This window comes from Mastigoproctus giganteus, chromosome 1 (genome assembly GCF_048544385.1).
Source record: "Mastigoproctus giganteus isolate SK-2022 chromosome 1, ASM4854438v1, whole genome shotgun sequence".
NCBI classification, from domain to species: Eukaryota; Metazoa; Arthropoda; class Arachnida; order Uropygi; family Thelyphonidae; genus Mastigoproctus; species Mastigoproctus giganteus.
Genome location: NC_143575.1, coordinates 254,473,476 through 254,497,206, shown reverse-complemented (window position 1 = coordinate 254,497,206; position 23,731 = coordinate 254,473,476). Strand labels below are relative to the sequence as shown.

At 36.9% G+C, this 23,731-nt stretch overlaps 1 protein-coding gene across 1 annotated transcript in view; it reads right to left on the bottom strand.

The window, feature by feature from the left end:
* Window positions 1-23,731, bottom strand: part of LOC150091794 (phospholipid-transporting ATPase IF-like) — a 438,958-nt gene that overhangs the window by 151,377 nt on the left and 263,850 nt on the right. Inside the window, exon 18 of the mRNA XM_090369752.1 lies at window positions 16,675-16,823. Within this exon, the coding sequence (XP_090225878.1) occupies window positions 16,675-16,823 (149 nt within the window). The remainder of the gene's footprint in view (window positions 1-16,674; window positions 16,824-23,731) is intronic.

Genomic DNA, 23,731 nt, shown 5'->3' with positions numbered 1-23,731 from the left:
TTCCCTTAATGCTTGTTCTACTTTTCTTGTGTTAAATCTTCTTATGTCCTCTCTGAGTCTCTTTCTAATGGCTTTGCATAACTCAGTATACTCAATTTTCTCCCTGTCAGTGTTTTTCTTGCTCTTCATTTGTCGTCTTTGGTTCATCATGACAAGTGTTTCTTGGCTAATTTTTTCTTCTTTGGATTTCTGTTTCCCTATAGGTTTCTTGGGCTTTATCACTTTCAGAAAGTTGTAATATTCCTCGTCGATATCTTGGTCCTGAGCAGTCTGCAGAAGCTCAAACTTGTTCTTAAGTTCCAGTACATACTGCTTTTTCTCCTCCTCTGTTATTTCAAAGACCTTTGTATTATTTACTCGAGTCAGTTTTTTCCTTTCCTTTCCTACATCTATATCAAGTGTACATCTTACCATTCTGTGATCACTTCCAACATTTACCTTATTCAGGACGGTAACATCATTCACAATGTATATTCTGTTAGTGAGGATGAAGTCGATTTCATTAGTTGTTAATCCATTTGGACTCTTCCATGTCCACTTTCTGTTCACCCTTTTCTTGAAAAAAGTGTTCATTACTGACATTCCTTGAGATTCTGCAAATTCCACAAGTCTTTCACCTCTTTTATTTCTTTCACCAATTCCAAAATTTCCTATAGTTCCTCTTTCTGCGCTGTTTTGCCTTTTTCCAACCTTAGCATTGAAGTCCCCCATAATAATAGTGTAGTGGGTTTTCTGCTCATCTAGAAGACTCTCAATTTCAGTGTACATTTCTTCAACCTCTTCATCATCATGGCTCGATGTTGGTGCATAAATCATTATAATCTTTAGCTTGTACCTCTTAGAAATCTTGAGTATTAGTCTTGACACCCTTGGTGATGTACTTTTGAATTCCAAAATGTTGTTTTTAAAATCTTTATGGACCAGAAACCCAACTCCACCTTCACTCCTTTCACTGTTTCCATTGGTGTACAGCAGATTTCCACTTGATAAACTTATAAGTGATTCATTTCTTCTTCTTGTTTCAGCCAAACCGATGACATTCCAATTCACATTTTCTAATTCCTTTTCCAGCTCTAATATCCTGTCTTCACCGATGAGTGATCGTACGTTATAACAGGCCAAGTTCAATTTCCGTGCATGGCAGCCTGGTCATACCCAGAGATTCTTAGCACCCTCTGCTTCCACTCTGATCCTCTGGCTGCACTGGATGCACTTCTTAGATTTTTATGTGTTTCTTAACTAACAGTATAACCCCTCCTCCCTTCCTGTCCTGTGTATCCTTTCTGTACACATTGTACTCCCCAAATTTCAGTTCTGCACTGCTTCTGTTTGTGTGACACCATGTCTCTGATATCCTAACAATATCTGCCTTTAATGTTTTGACTAGCACTTCAAGCTCATCGAATTTATTAACTATACTCCTAGCATTGGTGTACATGCAAGTATACATGCACCTGTTTCTACTCTTAGTTACCCTATGACAGCTCATGTATATATTTGTTCCACTATGACTCCCCGCAGTCACGGAAATTCCCATTGCCTTGCTTTCCAGGCTGGTGCTCAATTGCAATTCAATAGAAGTAGTGGAAGAATCACTTTTATCTCTGCCAATGGCTACTGTCTATTAGTCCATGTATTCCCCCAAGCTAACAGTTTTCCAACCCACCTAACTCTGCCTTGATAGCACCAGCAAATATTCTTGCACCCTTTCTATTTAAGTGTACAAGCACAGACCAGGCTGAGAAAAATTCTACCCCTTGAGCCTTGTACAACCTCTCCAGGGTCAAGTTGATCGACAAGGCTCTCATCATATACTCCCTCCTATCGTGTCTGAGAAGAACTGCAGACACTTTCAAATCAAACCCTAACACACAGCTTTTTTTCAGCATTTTCTTGTACTTGTTAAGTAATTCTGCTGGTCTCCTACTGTTAATATCATTAGTGCCAATGTGTACAACACCCTTTATGTCCTTAAAGGATGATATCTATCCTACAATGTCATCAATCTTTGCCCCTGGCAGACATATCCTGGTTCTGTTCCATCTATCCTTTTTGCACAATATGTTCCCCGTTTCCCTGACAATACAGTCAGTCAACTACAACTAGTTCTTTTGGGACCAGCGCATTCTGCCTTGGGGGTTTCTGCTGTGTTGCGTGATGTTAAAGTGCAAGCTCTGGCATTGACGTGGGCAGCTGAGAGCCTGATGGGCTCCTCAATTTAAATTCTTCGAGGGCATCCACCCTTTCCTTCAAGCTCTCATATAAGCCCATAACAATGCTGAGTTGGCGCCTGATTTCCTCGCACTCCTACATCACGCACACACAAAGACATTCCCCTTGGCAATATCATGTCCCATTCCTGACTGATCCACAAACATCAAACAAGCAGTGCATTTCAATAGACTGTGATTCAGAGGACAACTGCCCACCTCAGTTCTCCCCTGAGCCACAGCACTTCCACTAGTTTGAGCCTTTTTCTTTGCTGCTCTGGTCAAAGTCATGATATCTATTCAAGTTCAATAAAATTCCAATACAAAATATAACCCTAAACCTATATCCCAATGCAATTATAACACTATATACTGTATATGTATTTCGGTACCGCATATTATCTCCGAGTTACGTTATAAGACTTTCTTATCCCCTGTCAACTTATATGTATTAATTTATGATGTTAGGGTTGTAATAACTAGGTCGCTATATTTATTTAGTTAAAAAAGTACAATCCAATTGACTGAAATTTAATAAGATTAATAAATTTTACTGATTAATGGATACTACTATACTCGTTATCTAGTTTTCTGTTAAACCTTATGCTATCTAGTTTTCCATTAAACCTTATGCTAGCACATGTTGTATCTTATTTTTTTTTCTCTGCCACAAGCCCCATTAGTTCATCTGACATCCATTTAGGTCTAAATCTTGAACAGCATTTCTTAGTTGGTATGAAAAGCCTAGTAGCTTCCAAGATTAATTCCTTGAAAGCTTCCCATTTAGAATTCACCATTGGTAACATAATCAGCTGATCCCACTGTACAGAATTTAAAAACTGTCTGAGACCACTGTAGTCACCTTTATGGATGCAAAAATCCTTTCCTTTACCCTTGATGGTAGTTACATCTTTAAGTAAATCCCACATCAGTACACTGTGATCACTGTCATCTAGTGGGTCCTTTATCTGAAAATTCTTAATGCACAAATAATCTCTGATGATAATCAGATCAAGAGTATTACTCCCTCTGGTTGCCCTCGAACATGTTGCTGTAGAAAACAATCCCCCAATAAATCCACAAAAGTCTTACTAGCATGTGAGTGAACAACCACAAGTTACAGTCAATATCTGGAAAGTTAAAATACCCCATTACAAGACATTCTGATTTACTGGTCCACTCTATTTCTCTGCACAATTGTTCACTGTACTCATCAGAGTCATTAGGCCTATACCACACTCCTACTCTCATTTTCCCTCTCCCAATGTTTATGTTACACCAAACGGACTCAACATTGCACTGTCCACTCATGTCACCTGGATGCTCTTCCTCAGATTTTGTTTCTTAATTAACAGCATATCCCATCCTTCCTTCCTGCCTTTTCTATCCTTTCTGTACACATTGTACTCCTCAAATTCCAATTCTGTACTGCTTATATCTTTGTGACACCATAGATATGATAAAACAGATGATAATATTAAGTAGAACAAATGTAATTCTGATTTGAAGCATTCTAATATATTAATGAGATTAATAATATTAATGAGAATGGATGATATAATGTTCCATAAAATGATAGCTAAAACTGAATTAGCTGATTAACAGTCAAAAATATGACATATTCTCTTCAAAACTGTCCATGAATCAGAAATACATGGATAATTCTGATTTTCTGTTTAACAGTTTACAGCAGGTGATAACAGTAGGCCAGCAATTATTATCACACATAGTGAGAGTGAGTTTTAGGTAAATACCAAAAAGATGTCATATTTAATTATGTCATATAATTTTCAAAATTATATGACATAATTCTCTATGTATAACCTTGCATATTTATAGGCAGAAAATTATTGCATAATTTATGCAATAAATGCAATAATATTGCATTATTGCATTTATTGCATAAATTCTCTATGTACAACCTTGCATATTTACAGACAGAAAATTATTGCATTCTGAATACTTCTAGTATTTTACCAGATGCAACAGTATTCATGATTCCACATACAATTTGTTCCCTCATGATTTTTGATGGTACACCAAGTTAACCATAAAATCCTACCCACAAATCAAATTTAATCAAATTATTATATTAGGGTTACCTGTAATTCATTACATAAACCTGTATTTTAATAACTGTGTGAGTTCTCTGGTCGATTTGCTGGAAGAAAAACCCCAGCTTTTGGGGGGAAAACATTGCTATCTATGCCTGAGACCAACTAACTCAGCCAGTGAAAAAAGCTCATTAAAGTTCCTCGCATCATCGATGGGATTCAAAACCAGGCCTTTTCTACCCGATGTGGAGAGGACGGTGACAATACTACTGTGCTACCTGCACAAATCCCTACCCACAAAGTCAAGGTGGCCAAGGTGTGTTTGTTTAATTGTGGTCTCCAGGGGTTTCTGCTATAAGCCACTGTAGCATCTGAAAAGGCATAAGGCCAAGGCCAGCAAGTGTATGTATGTAGGTGTGTAAGTATGCATGTTGTTATGTTGAGTGCCGGCACCTGGCAACTTTGCAGCCAGGGGACCAGGTCCCCTGCCCCCCCAACTCCCAAACTTGGTCATGAGGAGGCACACCAGGGTTCACATTCTACCTGAGACAATTACTGGGGCTATCAGGCAAGCATGGGCTCTCCAAATTTTCAAGGAAAGGAAAACAGGGAAAACAGGAAAATAGAAGGAATAGTATGGGAAATGGTAAGGTAAGAAAGTGGATAAAAAGAAAGGGGATGAAAGGAAGAAGCATCCCCGAAAAGAAGAAAATAGAAGTAGAGAGATAGACAGCACTAGTAGACAATATGAAATCAATAATTAATTATATACAATTACACTGAAGCTGCTAAGTTAGCAATGCCCAAGAATCAGTTTTAACTTATCATTACTCATACTAAACTAACTACAGTCAGGTTAAATCAAGTTCTAAAACTAGCTAAATATACACCTATATTGCAAGTCAAAATATGTGTCCTGCCACACTAGAACCAGGACCACAGTGAGAAACAATTCCAACCCATTGATCTTATAATCAACCTCACCCTTATTCAACAATTCAACATCCATTATACACAATATACACTATGGGATATATGCCACCTTTAATTCTTTCATGTTCTCTAGCCAGCCACCCATCAAGGACTACGTTCCAACAGCCAGGTCTGAAAACGGATCCCTGAGGGTAGCCGCAGGTCATCGGTCTCATAACAGAACTAAATCCATAACTAAACATAAACCATATAAACCAAAATACCAAGTTATCTACAATATATACACAGTGGGATAATAACATGACTGTCATTATGAACTGTCCCAAAATGAAAAGTTTATAAACTACAAAACAGTCTCAATCACCTTCAATTTCAAAGGAAACTCAAGATATTGTGTCAACAATTCTTTTCCTGTGTCGGAAAACCCTGTCAGCAAAACTTGTCAGAGCAAGGTAATTCTGATTTTCAAGCAATTTTGGTAGGTCACATTCATCATATATGCTAATCAACAGTTGAAGCTTAGATCTTACATCTACATAACAATTACATTGAAAAATTGGACATTCGACAGTCTCTGGAAAGCTGCATTTACACATCGGAGACAGCCAAACCCAAAGAAAATAACTTTAAACTGCCATGTCTAGAAAACAAAAAGGTTAAGTTTAAACCTGGAGAGAACCATGACAATTGGGATTATTAAATTCGGCCACATTTGGGATAAACAAAAATGTAACTCTTCCAGTAATGGTATTTGACCATTCGTTTTGCCATTCTCTCATAAACTGATTCCTTATTCTAGATATGTCATCCTTTGTAGAGAGATCTAAATTGATGGAATACTGATTAAGTACCACAGGTAGTCCCTTCCTTCTGTGATACTGTTACAGTATCACAGAAGTAGTTGAAGATAACCTCTTACTTAATTGGTAATTTACCAGACAAAACCCGAATTGCCGAAGTGGATATTGTCAGGCAAGATCTATACATAGCTAAAAGAAAGAAAGAACCTTTGTGCTTGTGTTAAGTACCTATTTACCAAAGATTTACTTATGCTGGGGCCCCATAAAATACTCCTATAATACTCTTTATAGGAATAAAAATACTCTTAAAATATTGTTTAAGCATGGAAGATTTCATACTACATGAACCCCTTGTAATTTTGATCAATATGCCAGTCAGAGTTTTAACCTTATGTAATATAAACTATGCATGGGAGATAAACGGGAATTTATTGTCCAACATGACACCTAAATATTTGTAAGTATTTACTAATTTTATGGGCTGATCAAATAATCTCACATTTGGGGGTCTATTTTTGGTCCAGTCTATCCTTAACTAACATTTTTTTTTGTTTTTGTAATTGACATTTCAAGCTTGTGTGTCTCACACCAATCATATAAATCCATAAGAAAATCATTTGCAGAAGCATTAGCATTAGCATTAGTAGAGGCATATGATGCAAAAAAGCAAGCTTATTCAGCATCAGCAAAAAAAAAAAAAAAAAAAAAAACCACTCCCATTTCACCCCTCCGTTCATTCGAAATACCTGTCCAGTTGAGCTTTAAATTTGTTTAGGCTATCAACTTCAATAACAAGTGATGGAAGTCGGTTCCACCAACCAACCACCCGCTGGCCAAAGGCAAATTTCCGCACATCTATCCGACATCCGTCCTTCCTCAATTTGTATTTATGCCCTCTGAGGTGATTATTCTGAGCAAGATGAAGAATCCCATTGGCATTGAGCATGCTCAAACCATTCAAAGCCTTATACACCTCTATCAGATCACCTCGCCGGTGCCTAGTCTCCAGACTCTGCAATTTGCAAAACTTAAGCCTTTCTTCGTAAGAGCAACCCTTTGTTCCATTTACTAATCTTGTTGCCCTTCTCTGTACCCGTTCCAGCAGCTCTACATCTTTCTTGAAATGAGGCCTCCAGACCTGTATACAGTACTCAAGATGTGGCCTAACCATTGCCTTATACAAGGGAATAATCACCTCCTTATCCCTGCTAGAAAAATTCCTGTATATCATTGACAAGACACCATGAGCTACTCTTGCAGCTCGTCTGCACTGCTCAGAGAACTTCATATCTGCCTGCACAATTACCCCCAGGTCCTTTTCATTCTCCACCACTGTCAGTGTAGTACCGCAGAGTTGATACGTTGCTCTGGGGTTACTGTTTCCCATATGTAGTACTTTACATTTGTCAATGTTAAACTTCATTTGCCACCTCTCAGCCCATCTGTTCAACCTTTCCAGATCCTGTTGCAGCAGCATAGCGTCAGTAGTGTCCTTAACGACCCTGCCAACCTTTGTATCATCTGCAAACTTGGACATTAAACTTGATATCCCATCATCAATATCATTCATAAACACCGAAAACAACAACGGACCCAACACTGAACCTTGAGGAACTCCACTAATAACATTAGTCCACGTCGAGCAGTGTCCATTGATTACCACTCTATGTCTTCTGCCACTCAACCATCCGCTTATCCATAGCAGCAATTTGCCTCCAATGCCACACTGCTCCAATTTGTGCAGCAGTCTTCCATGTGCAACAGTATCGAAAGCCTTTCTAATATCCAAATATATAATATCAAAGTTATTCCCTGCATCCAGTTCTTTTGTGACTACATCATAGTATCCAATCAAATTGGTCAGGCAAGACCTGCCCTTAACAAAACCATGCTGCGTCTGAGCTATAACGGAATTCTTGTCTAGATGATCCTGCAGTGCTTCTTTAACCAGTGCCTCCATTAATTTACCTGGAACAGAAGCTAAACTAACAGGTCTATAATTACTTGTGTCAGCCTTTGATCCTCCTTTGTGAATTGGGGTTACATTTGCACATCTCCAGTCTATGGGTACCTCCCCTGAGTCCAAAGAAGCTCTCATAATTATGGCTAGGGGTTTGCTTACTTCCTTTGCTGCCTCCTTTAATATAACTGGATAGATCCCATCCACCCCAGGTGCCTTTTTTATGTTTATCCTCAACAATCTCTCCTCCACTTTCCTCTCTGTTATTACAAAATCATCCAGCTCATTGCCAATGTTTACTTTACCTACATCATTCTCCTTCTTGAATAACTCCTCATCCGTGATTGTAGATGCAAAATACTCGTTTAGATTGTTAGCCACCTGAGCAGGATCCTCAACTGTTGAACCATCAATATCCAGTGGACCAATCTGATTCATCCCTTTCCTTCTCAAGTTCAAGTATGTAAAGAACTCTTTTCTGTTTTTCTTTGCATCCTTTGCCAAGGATTTTTCGTAGTCTGCCTTTGCCTGCCTAATCTCCTTTGTGACTTGGTTACAGACCAACTTATATCTATCATAGGCTTCCATGTCACCCATTAATTTGTATGTATCCCATGCATTTTTCTTCTCTGCCACATGTCTCATTAGTTCATCTGACAACCATTTAGGTCTAAACCTTGAACAATATTTCTTAGTTGGTATGTAAAGCCTGGTAGCCTCCAAGATTAGTTCCTTGAATGCTTCCCATTTTGAGTTTGCTGTTGGTAACATCATCAGTTGGCCCCACTGTACAGAATTTAAATACTGTCTCAGACCATCATAGTCTCCTTTACGAAAACAAAAACCCTTCCCTTTACCTCTGATGGTAGTTACCTCCTTGAGTAAATCCCACTTCAACACACTGTGATCACTGCCACCTAGTGGTTCATTTATCTGCAGGTTCTTAATGCATGAAGAATCACTACTGATAATCAGATCAAGAGTATTGCTCCCTCTTGTTGCCTCACGAACATGCTGATGTAGAAAACAATCATCCAATAAATCCACAAAAGCCTTGCTAGTGTGCGAGTGACCAACCCACAAATTCCAGTCAATATCTGGGAAATTAAAATCCCCCATTATAAGACTCTCTGATTTACTGGCCCACTATTTCCCTGTACAATATCTTATTATACTCATCAGAGTCATTAGGCCTATAGCACACTCCTACTCTCAATTTTGATTTCCCTATGCTTATGTCACACCAAACTGACTCGACACTGCCCTGTCCATCGATGTCGACTGGCTTCACTTCCTTGGACTTTATGTGTTTCTTAATTAATAGCATAACCCCTCCTCCCCTCCTGTCCTGTCTATCCTTTCTATACACATTGTATTCCCCAAATTCCAGTTCCGCATTACTTATATCTGTGTGACACCACGTCTCTGATATCCCAACAATATCTGCCTTTGATGTTTTGAGCAATACCTCAAATTCATCAAATTTATTTACCAAACTCCTAGCATTGGTGTACACGCAGGTATACATGCACCTGTTTCTATTCTTAGCTACCCTAACACAACCCATGTGTTTACTTGTACCGCAATGACTACCAGCAGTCTCTGAAATATCCTGCATCTTGTTTTTCAGACTTCTGCTCATTTCAATAGAAGCAGTGCAAGAATCACTTTCACCTCTGCCAGTGGCTACTGTTAATCTATTAGTCCTTGTAACCCCCCCCAACTAGCAGTTTTCCGACCCACCTAACACTGCCTCGACAGCATCAGCAAAAATTCTTGCACCCTTTCTATTTAAGTGTATCCCATCCCTGTAGAAGCAATCTCTCCTGTTAACAAGTACAGTCCAGGCTGAAAAAAATTCTACCCCTTGAGCCTTGCACAATCCCTCCAGGGCCGAATTGATCGACAAGGCTCTCATCATATACTCCCTCCTATCGTGTCTGGGCAGAATTGCAGACACTTTCAAGTTCAACCCTAATTCACGGCTTTTTTTCAACAGTGACCTGTACTTGCTAAGTAATTCCGCCGGTCTCCTACTTTTAATATCATTGGTGCCAACGTGTACAACTATATCACCTTTTGTGCCCTTAAAAGATGATATCCGCTCTACAACGTCATCAACCTTTGCCCCTGGCAGACATACCCTGGTCCTATTCCACCTATCCTTTTTACAAAGCATGTTCCCCATTTCCCTGACAATAGAGTCACCAACAACTACTAGTTCCTGTGGGACCAGCGCATTCTGCCTAGGGGGCTGCTTCTGTGTTGCCTGATGACCAAGTACAAGCTCTGGCGTTGATATTGAAGTTTCAAGTTCAAGCCTGGAATTTCCCAGAACAAGAGCAATAAGGTCATTGGCATATGCTGCCTTTATAATTCTTTCAAGTTCTTTAGCCAGCTATCTATCAAGGACCATGTTCCAACAGACAGGTCTGAGAATGGGTCCCTCAGGGATCCATTCTCAGACCTGTCGGAACATGGTCAACATTGCAGATCACGGGTCTTGTAACAGAACTAAATCCATGTAAAACAACAAGAGACCTATTTTGGAAGTAATCAGTTATAAGATGATATAAGGGTGCAGATACCCTGGCCTCCTGGAATCTCACCGCGACACTGGCACCAAACGGTGTCAAAGGCACCTTTTAAGTCCACAAAGAGGCTGAGGACATATTTACTAGTAGAAGCTGCAACTGAATCTATAACATACTTTATGGCATCCACTGTGGATTTATCCTTTGTAAAGTCAAATTGATTTTGTACCTGTAAGTTTTTATTGCTATAGTATTTTGTGAATCTTTCTACAATTAAATTTTTCCAGTACTCTGCCAAGGACTGGAAGAAAAGCGGACGATGCAAGGAGGCCTGACTAGCTGGTTTATCGGGACTTTTCAAAAGAATTTTGAGATTTGCTTTCTTCCAAGAAATAGGAAAAGACCCTTCACTAAGACAAGTGTTAAATAAATTTAGGAATAATTGGGGAAACTTTGTCCAAACTCGTTTCAAAATAGTTACTTCCATTAGATCAAGACCAGGATATTTACTGTCTCTCATTGAACACACCGCAAAGCCAATTCATCCAGCAAAATACCCTCCTCAAAAGCAAGTCCCTCATACATTAAGCGGTCCATTCTGTGATGGTTTGCTCAGAACTCTCAGGTATGGTAACATCTTGTTTAATCAAATCATCCAGAATGGCATTCATGGAATCCTCCAATGAAAGCGTTTCAGAATTATCAAGCTTTAAGAGAGATGAGAAGATCTCACCTGGATGGTTCTTCTCAACAACAAACTTATAAGCTAATCCCTAAGGTTCTTTATCTAAAGTCTGTTTGACCAGGCAATCCAAACCAATCTCTTTTCTCTCTATATAAAGTATGTCTTTCTAGCTAATTTATAAAATTCATTTAAATGTGCTATATCATTCTAGCTAATTAATAAAATTCATTTAAATGTGCTATATCATCTGATGGTTGGTTACTTCTCGCTCGTTGTAAATCTCTTCTAGCACAACTCAATTTTTTCCTAAGGTCTGTCAGGGACTGAATTTTTCCTTCTTTGTTTCTTTTTGAGTATAATATCACAAACATTGGTGATAAGTTTCATAATTTCATTCAGTTGTGGAGCCAGGGCCAAATTTCCAATACTGTGGATATTTTGTGTTGTAAAGGTATCAAAAATTTTCCTGGCAAAGGATTCCCAGACCTGCTGCATTTTATAGTGCGGAAAATCATAAATAAATCCAAGACCTCAAGCAACAAGACAGCCTCGATGTCAAAAGAAATAGCATTATGACTGCTACCAGACCACAAAGAGTTGTTTGTTATGTTTGTTATTTGGTTTTTAGGAGCATTAGCAACTAAGGCCATATTGCTCCGTGATATGCGGTGGTCATTCCCTGACCTTTCCGCATCCTCCGTATTCGGTGGTGACGGGCTCAAACCTCGGTCTAATCAAGAAGCGTGTGCTATGCACTGCTGCTCCTTCCCACCTGGCTACGGAGGCGGCACCACAAAGAGTGTACACACCAGTTACTGATACGGCAACTAAATGTGCTGTTAGAAAGGGTAATGTCAATGAAGAACTGTCCAGTAGTAGAAACAAAAGTTGGAATATGTCCGGGAGAATTCCAAAGAGTCAAGTTCTTGGGCAATATAAACTCTTTGAGGAGTTTCCCTTTAGAATTAGATATAGGACTGTTTCACAGTGTCGAAAAAGCATTCGCATCAGTCATAATCAATACCTTTTTACCAGCAAGTTTTATCAAAACAGATTCCAAATAATTTGAAAAGGGTCTGATTTCCTGGTTTGCCTGAGAGCACTGCATATTCAATGAAATAAAGAAAATCTGGCCAAAGTGTCCTTCTAAACATGCACAAACTGCATGCTCAGTGCACAAAACATTCAATCTGCAACTGTGATCATAGAGGTCTGCTATGACCAGAGCCACCCAAAGCAGAGATTTGAGTATTTGACTGGACTACTTTGCATCCAAAAGGCAAACCTTACCCTCATATGAATACAATTCTTGAAGTCCCAGGACTGCAACCTTATGGTCTACAATTATTTTAGACACATCATTTAAGAATGACACCGCCCGTTGACAATTAAGTTGTACAACCTTTTATTTTCCTGCAGTATTGATTAGTGCTTAACGCACTAGATGTAATTCGTTCTGGATTTCATAATTTCCTGAGAACAAACGTATTGAGGACACTTAGGATCATGGTGAGAGTATTCAGACTTCTTTTTCCTTATTAGGCAAACTTCATGGGAGTCCAGAGTAGGACGTGTCAACCTGATGTCCTTGCTGACTACAATGTCCATAAGCAAGTATATTCTGATTGTTTACAGTTTTTAGCAGAGTGAAAGTACCCTAAGCATTTAAAGCACCAGGACACTATTATAAAATCCTTGACATTATGGACTGACCACCCTAAATACACTAGAATCTAAATTTAACAATATACGTGTGATATGCGCTGGTATCTAAAAAATCCAATGTTTGTTATTTTTATTTTTGGCATTTATTTTAAATCTAATTTTAACATCTTACTTAAATTCCCCTTCACTAATGTCATGTTCACTTAAATTTTTAACAAACAAGTCTTCCATAAACTCCTGGTCCGTAACTTCCTTATGAATATCATAAGCTATGAGGGGGTCAGGTTAAGTTTGTGCTACATGTCAACATTCAAGTTTGATCTTTAAATTTAGAACAACTTTTCAATTTATTGAAGTCATTTCTGGTTGCAGTTTCTATGACTATACCCTTAAATCTGACTTTACAAATGGATTTAATTTTCATCTGTTTGAATTCAGATCTAAAATTCTTAGAAATGACCTGCTTAATTTCTTCACTTGTTTTGAGTTCACACTAGTCATTTGCTACTCATCATTTGCATCAAGGATCAAAAACAAAAAAGTTTGCTTTATTTGTTTTTAGGGAGCTATATCGAAACAGCAGTTTCCTAGATGTATATTTGATCTTCTAACAAAATTTCAAGAAAATATTTCTATTGATAGCTGAGTTATAAACTTCGAAAATTAGTGCGCAAACGACGGAATAAAAATTAATCTACTATGAATAACGGATTGTTTTTTGAAATATGTATTGTTAACAAAACTGCAATATTTTCTAACAATACAAAGATAACAAATTATGGCTAACTACAGCTAACGGGCTGTTCAAAAAGTATTGTTAGAATATATTTCCTTGGTATGCATTTGATGTTATCACAAAGGGAGAAATTCTGTTTTAATACACAAGCCGAATAAATTCACCATCCACGGTCATATGTTGCTTGAGTTCTGAGCCGAAATAAAAAGATATACTCCACTGAAAAATAGATTTACTCCCTATCTCTTCTTTTGTTTTTACTGTGGGAAGGTTATTTTAAACAATCAAGCCTGTGACTACTAAATGCAGAGTTGTTTCTTGTATTCTCTCTCTCTCTCTCTCTCTCTCTCTCTCTTGGAATCTCCTCTGACCATGTGGTCGTCCTAGAGTGTAAACAGAAATATGTTTGTCGGAATGCTGCCTAGATGGCATCAATTATCAACTCTTTTGTTGTCCTAATTTACATTGTGTTCAGATGATCCACTTTTCAAAAATTCAAAAGTGCTACGTCAATTAGGAGCAAACAGTTTCCATTCACCACCAAAACGAATTACTTTAGGTTCAATAAAGGACTACTACTGACTGTTTTTACTGGAAGGAACTTTCTACAATAAAACATCTGTACAAGTTGAAAACATGTCACTCAAAATAAAGTAACCGTAGTCATTTACATTCAAGGACAAGCTATACAGCGAGGCTTAAAATTTATAATGCAGTTCACTTGCTAATATTTCCAGAGGAATTATTGACAAGTACATGTTAGGAGCAGAAAATGTTCTCCACTACCCACACAGTAACAAATTATAACGCAGCTGTCAACAGAAATATTTTCTGGAAATTTTGTTAGAAGATAAAATATATATTCAGAAAATGTCCTGCATACCGATATTGTTGGCTAAAACAATTACGTAAAGCAATAAAGCAAAATATTGTAATAAAGCAATAATGCAAAATATTGTTCCATAAACAATTACAGTAAAGCAAGTGTTTTTTTTTTTTTTTTATCAAATGCGCACCGGACCAAAAATAGATTCATTAGAACTTCGGCATCTGTGATGAACCTGACTTCTTGAACACCTGTGACGAAAGAGACTTATTAGAACTTCAGCATCTGTGATGAAACAGACTTATTAGAACTTCAGCATTTGTGATGAAACAGACTTATTAGAACTTGAACACCTGTGACGAAAGAGACTTATTAGAACTTGAGCATCCACTGATGAAACTGACTTATTAGAACTTGAACATCTTTGATGAAACTTACAGCTCTGGACCTTTGACAATATCCTGGCCTTCTCCCCACCAAAAAAAAGTATTTTTATTTCTCTCTCTCTCTCTCTCTGTCTCTCTTTCCCTAGGGTTGAACTAGAAAGAGTGAACTCCCTCCCCTAAGGAGTTTCCCCCCATATGAATGAAGGGAACTGGAAATTTCAGGAAAATGAACCCTGTTTTCCTTCATTTGGTAAACAGTTACTATGTCAGTGCAAGAGAAGTGAAATTACATTTTCTGCTCGGAATGAAATTCAAGCATCCAAACATATGATACTTTATGGTGAATTTTTCCGGTGTGTGTGTGTGTGTGTGTGTGTGTGTGTGTGTGTGTGTGAGAGATAATAAAAAGAGAATTTTTTCCTTGAAATTTTTTGATGGTATTAAATGCATATCAAGGAAATATTGAAGTATTCAGTAACAATACAAAATTGTGAAAACAATCCATTACTCATAGCATATTTTTTTCTTCATCTGCATACAATGTGAGATGCATGTGAAGTTCCTTCGCCATAAGTTTTCGAAGTTTATAATGCAGCTATCAATAGAAATATTTTCTGGAAATTTCGTTAGAAAATAAAATATACATTCGGAAAATGTCCTGCACACTAATATTGTTGGCTACAACAATTATGAAAAGCAATAAAGCAAAATATTGTTAGAAAGTAATATTGCAAAATATTGCAATAATGCAAATATTGTTCCTAAAACAATTACAGTAAAGCATAGTGGTTTTTTTTTTTTTTTTTTTTTATCAAATGGGCATTGTGTTATCAGTTTTACACCAATTTTTTTCCATTTCCACTAGATGAATTTCCTTTATTTTGTGTTAGTAGATGTAATACATATTGAAGAAAGGAAATATATTTTTATTTTTCAAAAACAATTTGTTGCAATTCTTTCGTACAACAATCACGTAAAGCAATAAAGCAAAATATCGTTTTAAAGTAATGATGCTCAGCTGTTTGTTTTCCAAGAAACAGTTGCTTACTTATTTTATTTTTCCCTGTATCACCTTGGTAACGCTAATGACGTAAGCCTGACCAGTCAATTATGGCTCCGAGTATGTTGATTTGTTTTTGCCAGTGGCGTCACGATGACACGCAAAATTCAAACGAATGCAGTGACGTATTATGTAATCAAAGTGAAAGGCCTGTTTTTTGTGGTCACAATTATATAAAATGAATATATGATCATACATTTTTGCTGTTTTCAAGTTAATTAATAGTTTTTTTGCAAGTTAAAGGTAGGAAATCAAAGAAAACACTTTTGTTTATGCAGTGATGCATTATGTAATCAAAGTGAATGGTTGTTGTTTCAATTTTGTAGATTGAGTAGAAATTATGGAAAAAATTAGTTTTTTTCAGGTTGGGAAGACAATTTTTAAGAAAGTAAAGTTTTTAAGCTTAAAATTAGGGTTACTGAGAGTCCAGGCGAAAATCGGGTTAAAGGTTCAGGGAAGCTGCAAATTAGAGGAGAGGACAGGATAATATATAATGGGGAGGGGGGGAAGAAAACACAGGCTGATTTAAAAGCACAATATAAATTAAACCAGATGTTTCCAATAAACAGAAAATCCTTTTCCAATGAAGAAAAACTTTTTGCCTTTGGATATCCCTTTATAGGCAGAACTCACTCCCACCCCAAAAGTCTTAAAATGCCCCAAAATTCTTTAATGTGAGTGCCACCATCTATCTAAAATATGATAAAAATGGGTGTTGCATCCTTTGGGGGCATTCACATCGAAGATGATTTATTTATATAAAAATTACATGGCAGAAATGTCTGTTTAATCTATATGCTTAAGTATAATACATAAGAAACTTACCTTTTTTCAACTTTCTTTAAAGCTATATAGCACTCTTCAGTTGTGTTTTGAAGGACAATACTTAACTGCACCATTTCCTGCTTAAAGTGACCACATGATAAGCTTACATTAACAGCAGTTTCATTCTTATCACCAGTAAGAACCCAAATCTGAAAAGTACAGTAGCATAACTACCTTTAATTACACTAGCCAACAATTTTAAACTTATTTTCATAAACAAAATCAACTGATTTTGACTAAATCGCATGTGCTGAAAACAAAAATAACAGTAGAAAGTTTGTAGCATGTTGTGTTTTCATGTTATGGCATAGTGCTCCTTTTTTTCCAAAAATTGTGAATTTTTACTTATCTAAATGTACTTGACTACTTTTCTTGTAAATTAATTGCTTGAAACAGAAATTACAACCAGGAAACATTCCAAATGGATAAAAAATAACATATTTAAACTTTATAAACACTTATTTGGATTTATGTAAGCAATTCACCCAGAAAAGTGGAGGCAAAAATAGGAAATCATACTACTTAAAGTTACAAATTTGTATTTTTTCCTCTTAGCAGAATGGTTCTCCCTCATCAGAAACCAGCAATAGCCGCCCATCATTGCTGGATTCCATTGTCCTTGGTACCTCTGCTCCATCATGTGGATATCTTGGTGGAATCATTCCCCCATTCATCACTGGCAGATCCCAAACTGTCTGGAAAGAAGTCCAGGTGCGAATGTAGGAAGTGTATCTTCAGCATCTGAACTTTTGATAGTTAAGCAACATTCAGCATCTGAACTTTTGATAGTTATGCAACAATTATATAAACTCTTTATAGTTCTCTACTTTTTTATTCCCTAAAAACCCACTAACAACAGCTCTGAAGGACTTCCAAGCAACTAATTTAGTGGCACTAAGTTTAGTTTCAAAGATTTTTTTCCTTTAAAAGCCATCCAATTTGTGGACCTAAGAATATATCCTCCTTCAACTTTGCATCATTAATTTTTGGAAACTGGATTTTTAAGTACTTGAAACCGTCAATATTTTTGTTCAGAACTTTTACAAAATTTTTTACGAGACCAATTTAAGGTGCAAAGGCAGAAGAAGCACCATTTCAGGTTTCACTAAAGGCATGCATTTGATGTTGAGTAGCCTAGGAACGTATTCTTCTCTGATGGGTAATTCCTTCACAATATAATGATGTTCTATTGTTCAACTATCCCATAAACACAGGAAACAACAATACTCAGTAAAATCACCCTGTAGTTTTCAAGCAACAAAGCAATTACAGTTGTGCCCCCGTATTCGCTGATTCAGTTACCCGCGGTTAACCATGCAAAAAAAGAAGAAAAAACTTAAAGCATACTACTCGTGTGCCCAATACAATGCTTTCCTTTATTTTTTACAATGTCGTGCATGGTTTGGTCACCAACATTATAATGGTTCTTTAGAGATTTAACGGATGCACCATTTTAAAACTTTTGAATAATTTCTTGTGTTTACCAAGATCCGTGATTTCTAAACAAAAAAAAAAAAAAAAAAAAAAAAAAAAAAAGAAAAAAGTTACTTAAAAAAAATAGAAAAAAAAAAAAAAAAAAAAATTCCGACATCCCTGACATAAATAACGAAACAAAATTTGTCCTTTTGCAGTGCGACGGAACACAACAATCAACGTGATGCACTAAATCAAACTAAACATTTGGTCTCCCTTTTTTTTTTTCTTCTTTTTTTGTTTTGTTTTCAGCGGTAGATTTTTAGTATTAGTATTTAGTATTAGTAACGGCCGTATGGTGCAAGAAAGCCTATGGCTTATGCCGCACCAGCCAAAAAAAAAAAAAAAAAAAATCCGAACAAAACAATGATAAAAACAAAAATTAAATAAATAAATAATAATAATTAATAAAGAAATAAAAATAATAAAATGAAATTAAAAATTAAATAAAAAGGAAATTAATCCTATCATCCTATGCACTTCCCTTACCCGAAAGTACTATCCAGATGACCTTTGAATTTCCCCAAACTGTCGGCCTCTACCACCCAGATGTGAAGACAGCAGGAGTTGCAAGATAATAGTTCCGCTAATCTCCCAATGATGACTTATAACGCCGGTTCTTGTCGCTTATTTATGACTTGCAAAATACCTATTTATACCTATTCTAGTAATTACTTGAATTTTATGATTTATGGTTGATTGTCAACAGTTTTTAACTGAGTTTAGAAGAATCAATGAATAATCTCCATTCTTCAGGATTGTGTTCAAACCATAGTTCATCCATCAATCCATTTACAGACACAAAGAGAATCTTCCATTTGATAATAACCCGCAAACTTTTCATTTTGGTTTCTAAACACAGAAATCCTCGTGGTTTATGCCAGCAAAGTCCAATGTTGCAGCCTAGATCCTAATAGCTCAGCCTGTTGCTTTGAAAGATTTAAATCCCTAACCAAATCATTAAGTTCACTTTGCTCAATTAAGTTTGTTAAAATCCTTTTTTTACAATCCATTTTTTGGATTGTAACAAAGAGATCTGCAGACATTGAGGGGGCAGGTATGGGCTCTAGTGACTCTTGCTCTTCCTCTGGAATAGTGATTTTTTTCACAACTAGGTGGAGGAATAGGAAATTTGCGTGTGTGTGTGTGGCACTGGTCTTATTGCGGATGTAAGGTTAGGGTATTTTATTTTAACTCTATTTTTCCTTGAAAATCCCTTAGTATTTGTGAGGCAGAAGTTTTTTAGAATTTGTTCCCTTCATCCATTCAGCCAGATTTACACAGCACGTTATACAGCACATATGTGGTGTCCTACCTTTTATCCTGATCACTTACGTGGCAACCAAAATAAAAATAAGCTTGTTTCACCTTGTCTGTGATTGATCTATATTGCAACTTCACTATAAATTGTCCACAAACAGCAAAAACTGTTTGGCAAATAAATGCACACACGGCATTTTTGCCCCATTTCACGAGTTTTCACAAGACCAAAATGGAACTTTAAAACACCACAACCTGCCATTAGATCACACAAAATGAAACTAAACCCAAAAATGCACATTTAAGGGCTAAAGACAGCTTGCAAACAAGTTATCTTTTGCAGAGGTTCCTGGTCACCGGAAATATAGTAGGGTCCAAACGTGCCACTACATAATAAGGATTATACAATATAACTAGGAGCAGCCACTCCTCAGGGCCATAAAACTAAAAAGAGGTAATAGTATACCATTAAACAACAGAGATATATCTTTTTTGTTACAATAAATTCAACCGGGAAAGGTACAGAGTGCGATGTTGGAAGATTCTGTTGATTTTGAAGCTATTTTACAGTTTTTTTTTTTTAACTGTTTTTGCATTTTTCTAAAAAAATGTGATGTGATAGAAACTTTTTACTGTCATATTCATAATCAGCACATACAAATTAACAAAAAAAAAAAAAAAAAAATGTTTGCTTTCACCCATGTTACCAATACATGGGTGTCTGATACTCAGATACATGAGTATCAAATTCAATGCAATGATCCTGAAAGACTTACATAGCGCCTTCCTCCTCTCCACCAATGTGAAATTCCTTCATTACCCACATGTAAACTTCCATCCCTCATAATAACAAGAGTAAAGCATAGGGTGCTTGGATCATAGGACTAATTACACAATGTGAAATTTTTTTTTATATTTAACTGATTCTAATAGTATCAGCAGATGATAATGCATGTTGTGTGCTGGTGGTGAATCTACAAAAAGTGTCAGCAGTTTTTCTACAATGTCAACATTTTGGCAGCATTCAAAGTTTTAAGTTTTTGTAACATATATGTTAAATAACTACAATAAGAGCCTGTAGTATTTGTGTAATGAAGCGCTTTTTTTTTTGCAGCTTGCTATGTCTACCAAGCAAAAATTTAAGTTGTCTCCAGACTCATTTTGCTATATTTGTGGGTTGAAATTTGTGGATAGGCAAAGCATAATATCAAGGCACAAGTTTTGAGGTGCATATAAAGCCTATTTTAAAAGTTGTGAGCACCTTTTTTTCAGCTGTGGTCATTGGAAGTCAACATTAGAAGGATGGTAGAGAGTTTCACAAAAACATCACGACAACTACTTTTGTATGGTGAGCATATCAAAGTTTAAGAAGTCTGTAATCTTAAAAAGTGTATCCAAAAGGAGTCTCCCCACTCTATTGCTCCAGTTCAACACAATGAAGACATGCTAATTCCCAATTTAACCCCCAGAGAAGTCTTCAGAACTGGATGATGAATCTGGCGAACAGGATAATTTGGATTACACCTCAAAACCCTGTTCAAGAAAAGCATGTTTCCTTAATCAGCAAGAATTAAATGACTTAGTGAGGAACCTAGGTCTAAACAAATCCAATGCAGATCACCTGAAATCTCATTTAAAAGAGAGAAATCCACTGAATCTCAGCTGCAAAACTTCCACATACATAAAAATACATGTCGGTTATGGATATTTTAATGTTCTCCCAAAATTATTGTGCTATATTTTTGATCTCACTGGTCTTTATAAAGAAAGTGATATTGGTCACAAGCTGCAAAAGTGTGGCTTCTTTTCAAAGACAGTTCACATAAAGGGAAGGGCTTTTGCTTTCATAAAGGTAACTACAGTAGTCTCAGACAGTTCAAAGTCTACAGTAGGCTTAAGTTGGCAACATGATGGTGTTACCAATAGCAAATTCTAAATGAAAAGCATTGAGGGAAATAATCATGGATGCAAATAGGCTCTTTTCAAACCAAGTAAAAAATAGGTGTCTGCTGATGAGGCTAGTGGGGGTCAGAAGTGTTCAAAGCCGCTAAGTGGATTTTCTTATTATTGATTTGAAATTATTGTTTTTCTAAAACTTATAATTTAAATTTACTAGTATAGCATTATTTTGTGATTTTCTGATTAATCTGGTGTATTTATTCTTTACTTGGCCTTGTAATTGCATAAAAGTATCAGTAAGGGTATCAAATCCATGTGTTAAAAGTTGCAGCTCTGCTGAACGAGAGGTTTTTTAGCCATATATAGCTGTTTTATTGACCAATTGTTACATCAAATTATTTTCTATAAGTAGCTTATAGACCTAGTCAAGATCCTTAGTTTATTCTGATTTGAGACAGCAAGATTGGAAGTTAATGAATACTTAAGTGTCTGTAGATTTACCGTTTGTAACTTGCCGCCATTGTTATACAACACAATGTCATATCCCGAACTAGATAGCGTAAGCTTAGTGTAGTACAGTATATAATATAATATTGTCAATTAATCAGCAAAATCTTAATTTTGTTAAATTTTGTTGTCAATTAAATTGTACTTTTAACTAAATACATATAACGACTTCGATTACAAACATAACATAATTAATTAATACATAACTTGATACAGAAATTATATAAACGGAACTCGCAGATAATACTCAATACTTAAAATATATAAATATAACATTATAACTGTGTTGGGATACAAGTTTAGGGTTATAATTTTGTACTGAAATTAAATTGAAATCATGACACAGACAAGAGCAGCAAAGCAAAAGGCTCAAGCTAATGGGAGTGCTGTGGCTCAGGGGAGAACTGAGGGGGGGCAGTTGCCCTCTGAATCACAGCCATTTAAAATGCACTGCTTGTATATGATGTTTGTGGAGCAATCGGGTACAGGACATGATATTGCCATGGGGGATGTCTTTGTGTGTGTGTGTGTGTGCGCGTGATGCAAGGAGTGTAACGAAATCAGGTGACAACTCAGCGTTGTTATGGGGTTTTATGAAAGTTTGAAGGACAGGGTGGATGCCCTCAAAGGATCTAAATTGAGGGGGCCCATCAAGCTCTCAGCTGTCCACATCAACGCCAGAGCTTGCACTTGGTCATCGTGCAACACAGCGGCAACCCCCAAGGCAGAATGTGATGGTCCCACAGGAACTAGTAGTTGTTGGTGACGCTATTGTCAGGGAAACGGGGAACATGCTTTGTAAAAAGGATAGGTGGAACAGGACCAGGGTATGTCTGCCAGGGGCAAAGGTTGATGATGTTGTAAAGCAGATATCATCTTTTAAGGACACAAAAGGTGATATAGTTTTACACGTTGGCACTAATGATATTAAGAGTAGGAGACCAGCAGAATTACTTAACAAGTACAGGTCACTGTTGAAAAAAAGCCCTGGAAAGATTGTGCAAGGCTCAAGGGGTAGAATTTTTTGGGCCTGGTCTGTACTTGTTAACAGGAGAGACTACTTCTACAGGGATGGGATACCCTTAAATAGAAAGGGTGCAAGAATATTTGCTGATGTTATCGAAGCAGTGTTAGGTGGGTCAGAAAACTGCTAGCTTGGGGGGGATACAAGGAGTAATAGATTAACAGTAGCCACTGGCAGAGGTGAAAGTGATTCTTGCACTGCTTCTATTGGAATGAGCAGCATCGTGTAAAACAAGATGGAGGATATTTCAGAGACTGCTGGAAGTCATAGCAGTACAGGTTGTGTTAGGGTTGTGTTAGGGTAGATAAGAATAGGAACAGGTGCATGGGTTGTGTTAGGGTAGATAAGAATAGGAACAGGTGCATGGGTTGTGTTAGGGTAGATAAGAATAGGAACAGGTGCATGTATACTTGTGTGTACACCAATGCTAGGAGTTTGGTAAATAAATTTGATGAATTTGAGGTATTACTGAAAACATCAAAGGCAGATATTGTTGGGATATCAGAGACATGGTGTCACACAAAAATAAGGAATGCAGAACTGGAATTTGGGGAGTACAATGTGTACAGAAAAGACAGACAGGATAGGAAGGGAGGAGGGGTTATGCTATTAGTTAAGAAACACATAAAATCCAAGGAAGTGAAGCCAGTCGACATCGCTGGACGGTGCAGTTTCGAGTCAGTTTGGTGTGACATAAGCATTGGGAGATCAAAATTGAGAGTAGGAGTGTGCTATAGGCCTAATGATTCTGATGAGTATAATAAGAAACTGTACAGGGAAATAGAGTGGGCTAGTAAATCAGAGAGTCTTATAATGGGGGATTTTAATTTCCCAGATACTGACTGGATTTTGTGGGTTAGTCACTCACACACTAGCAAGGCTTTTGTGGATTTA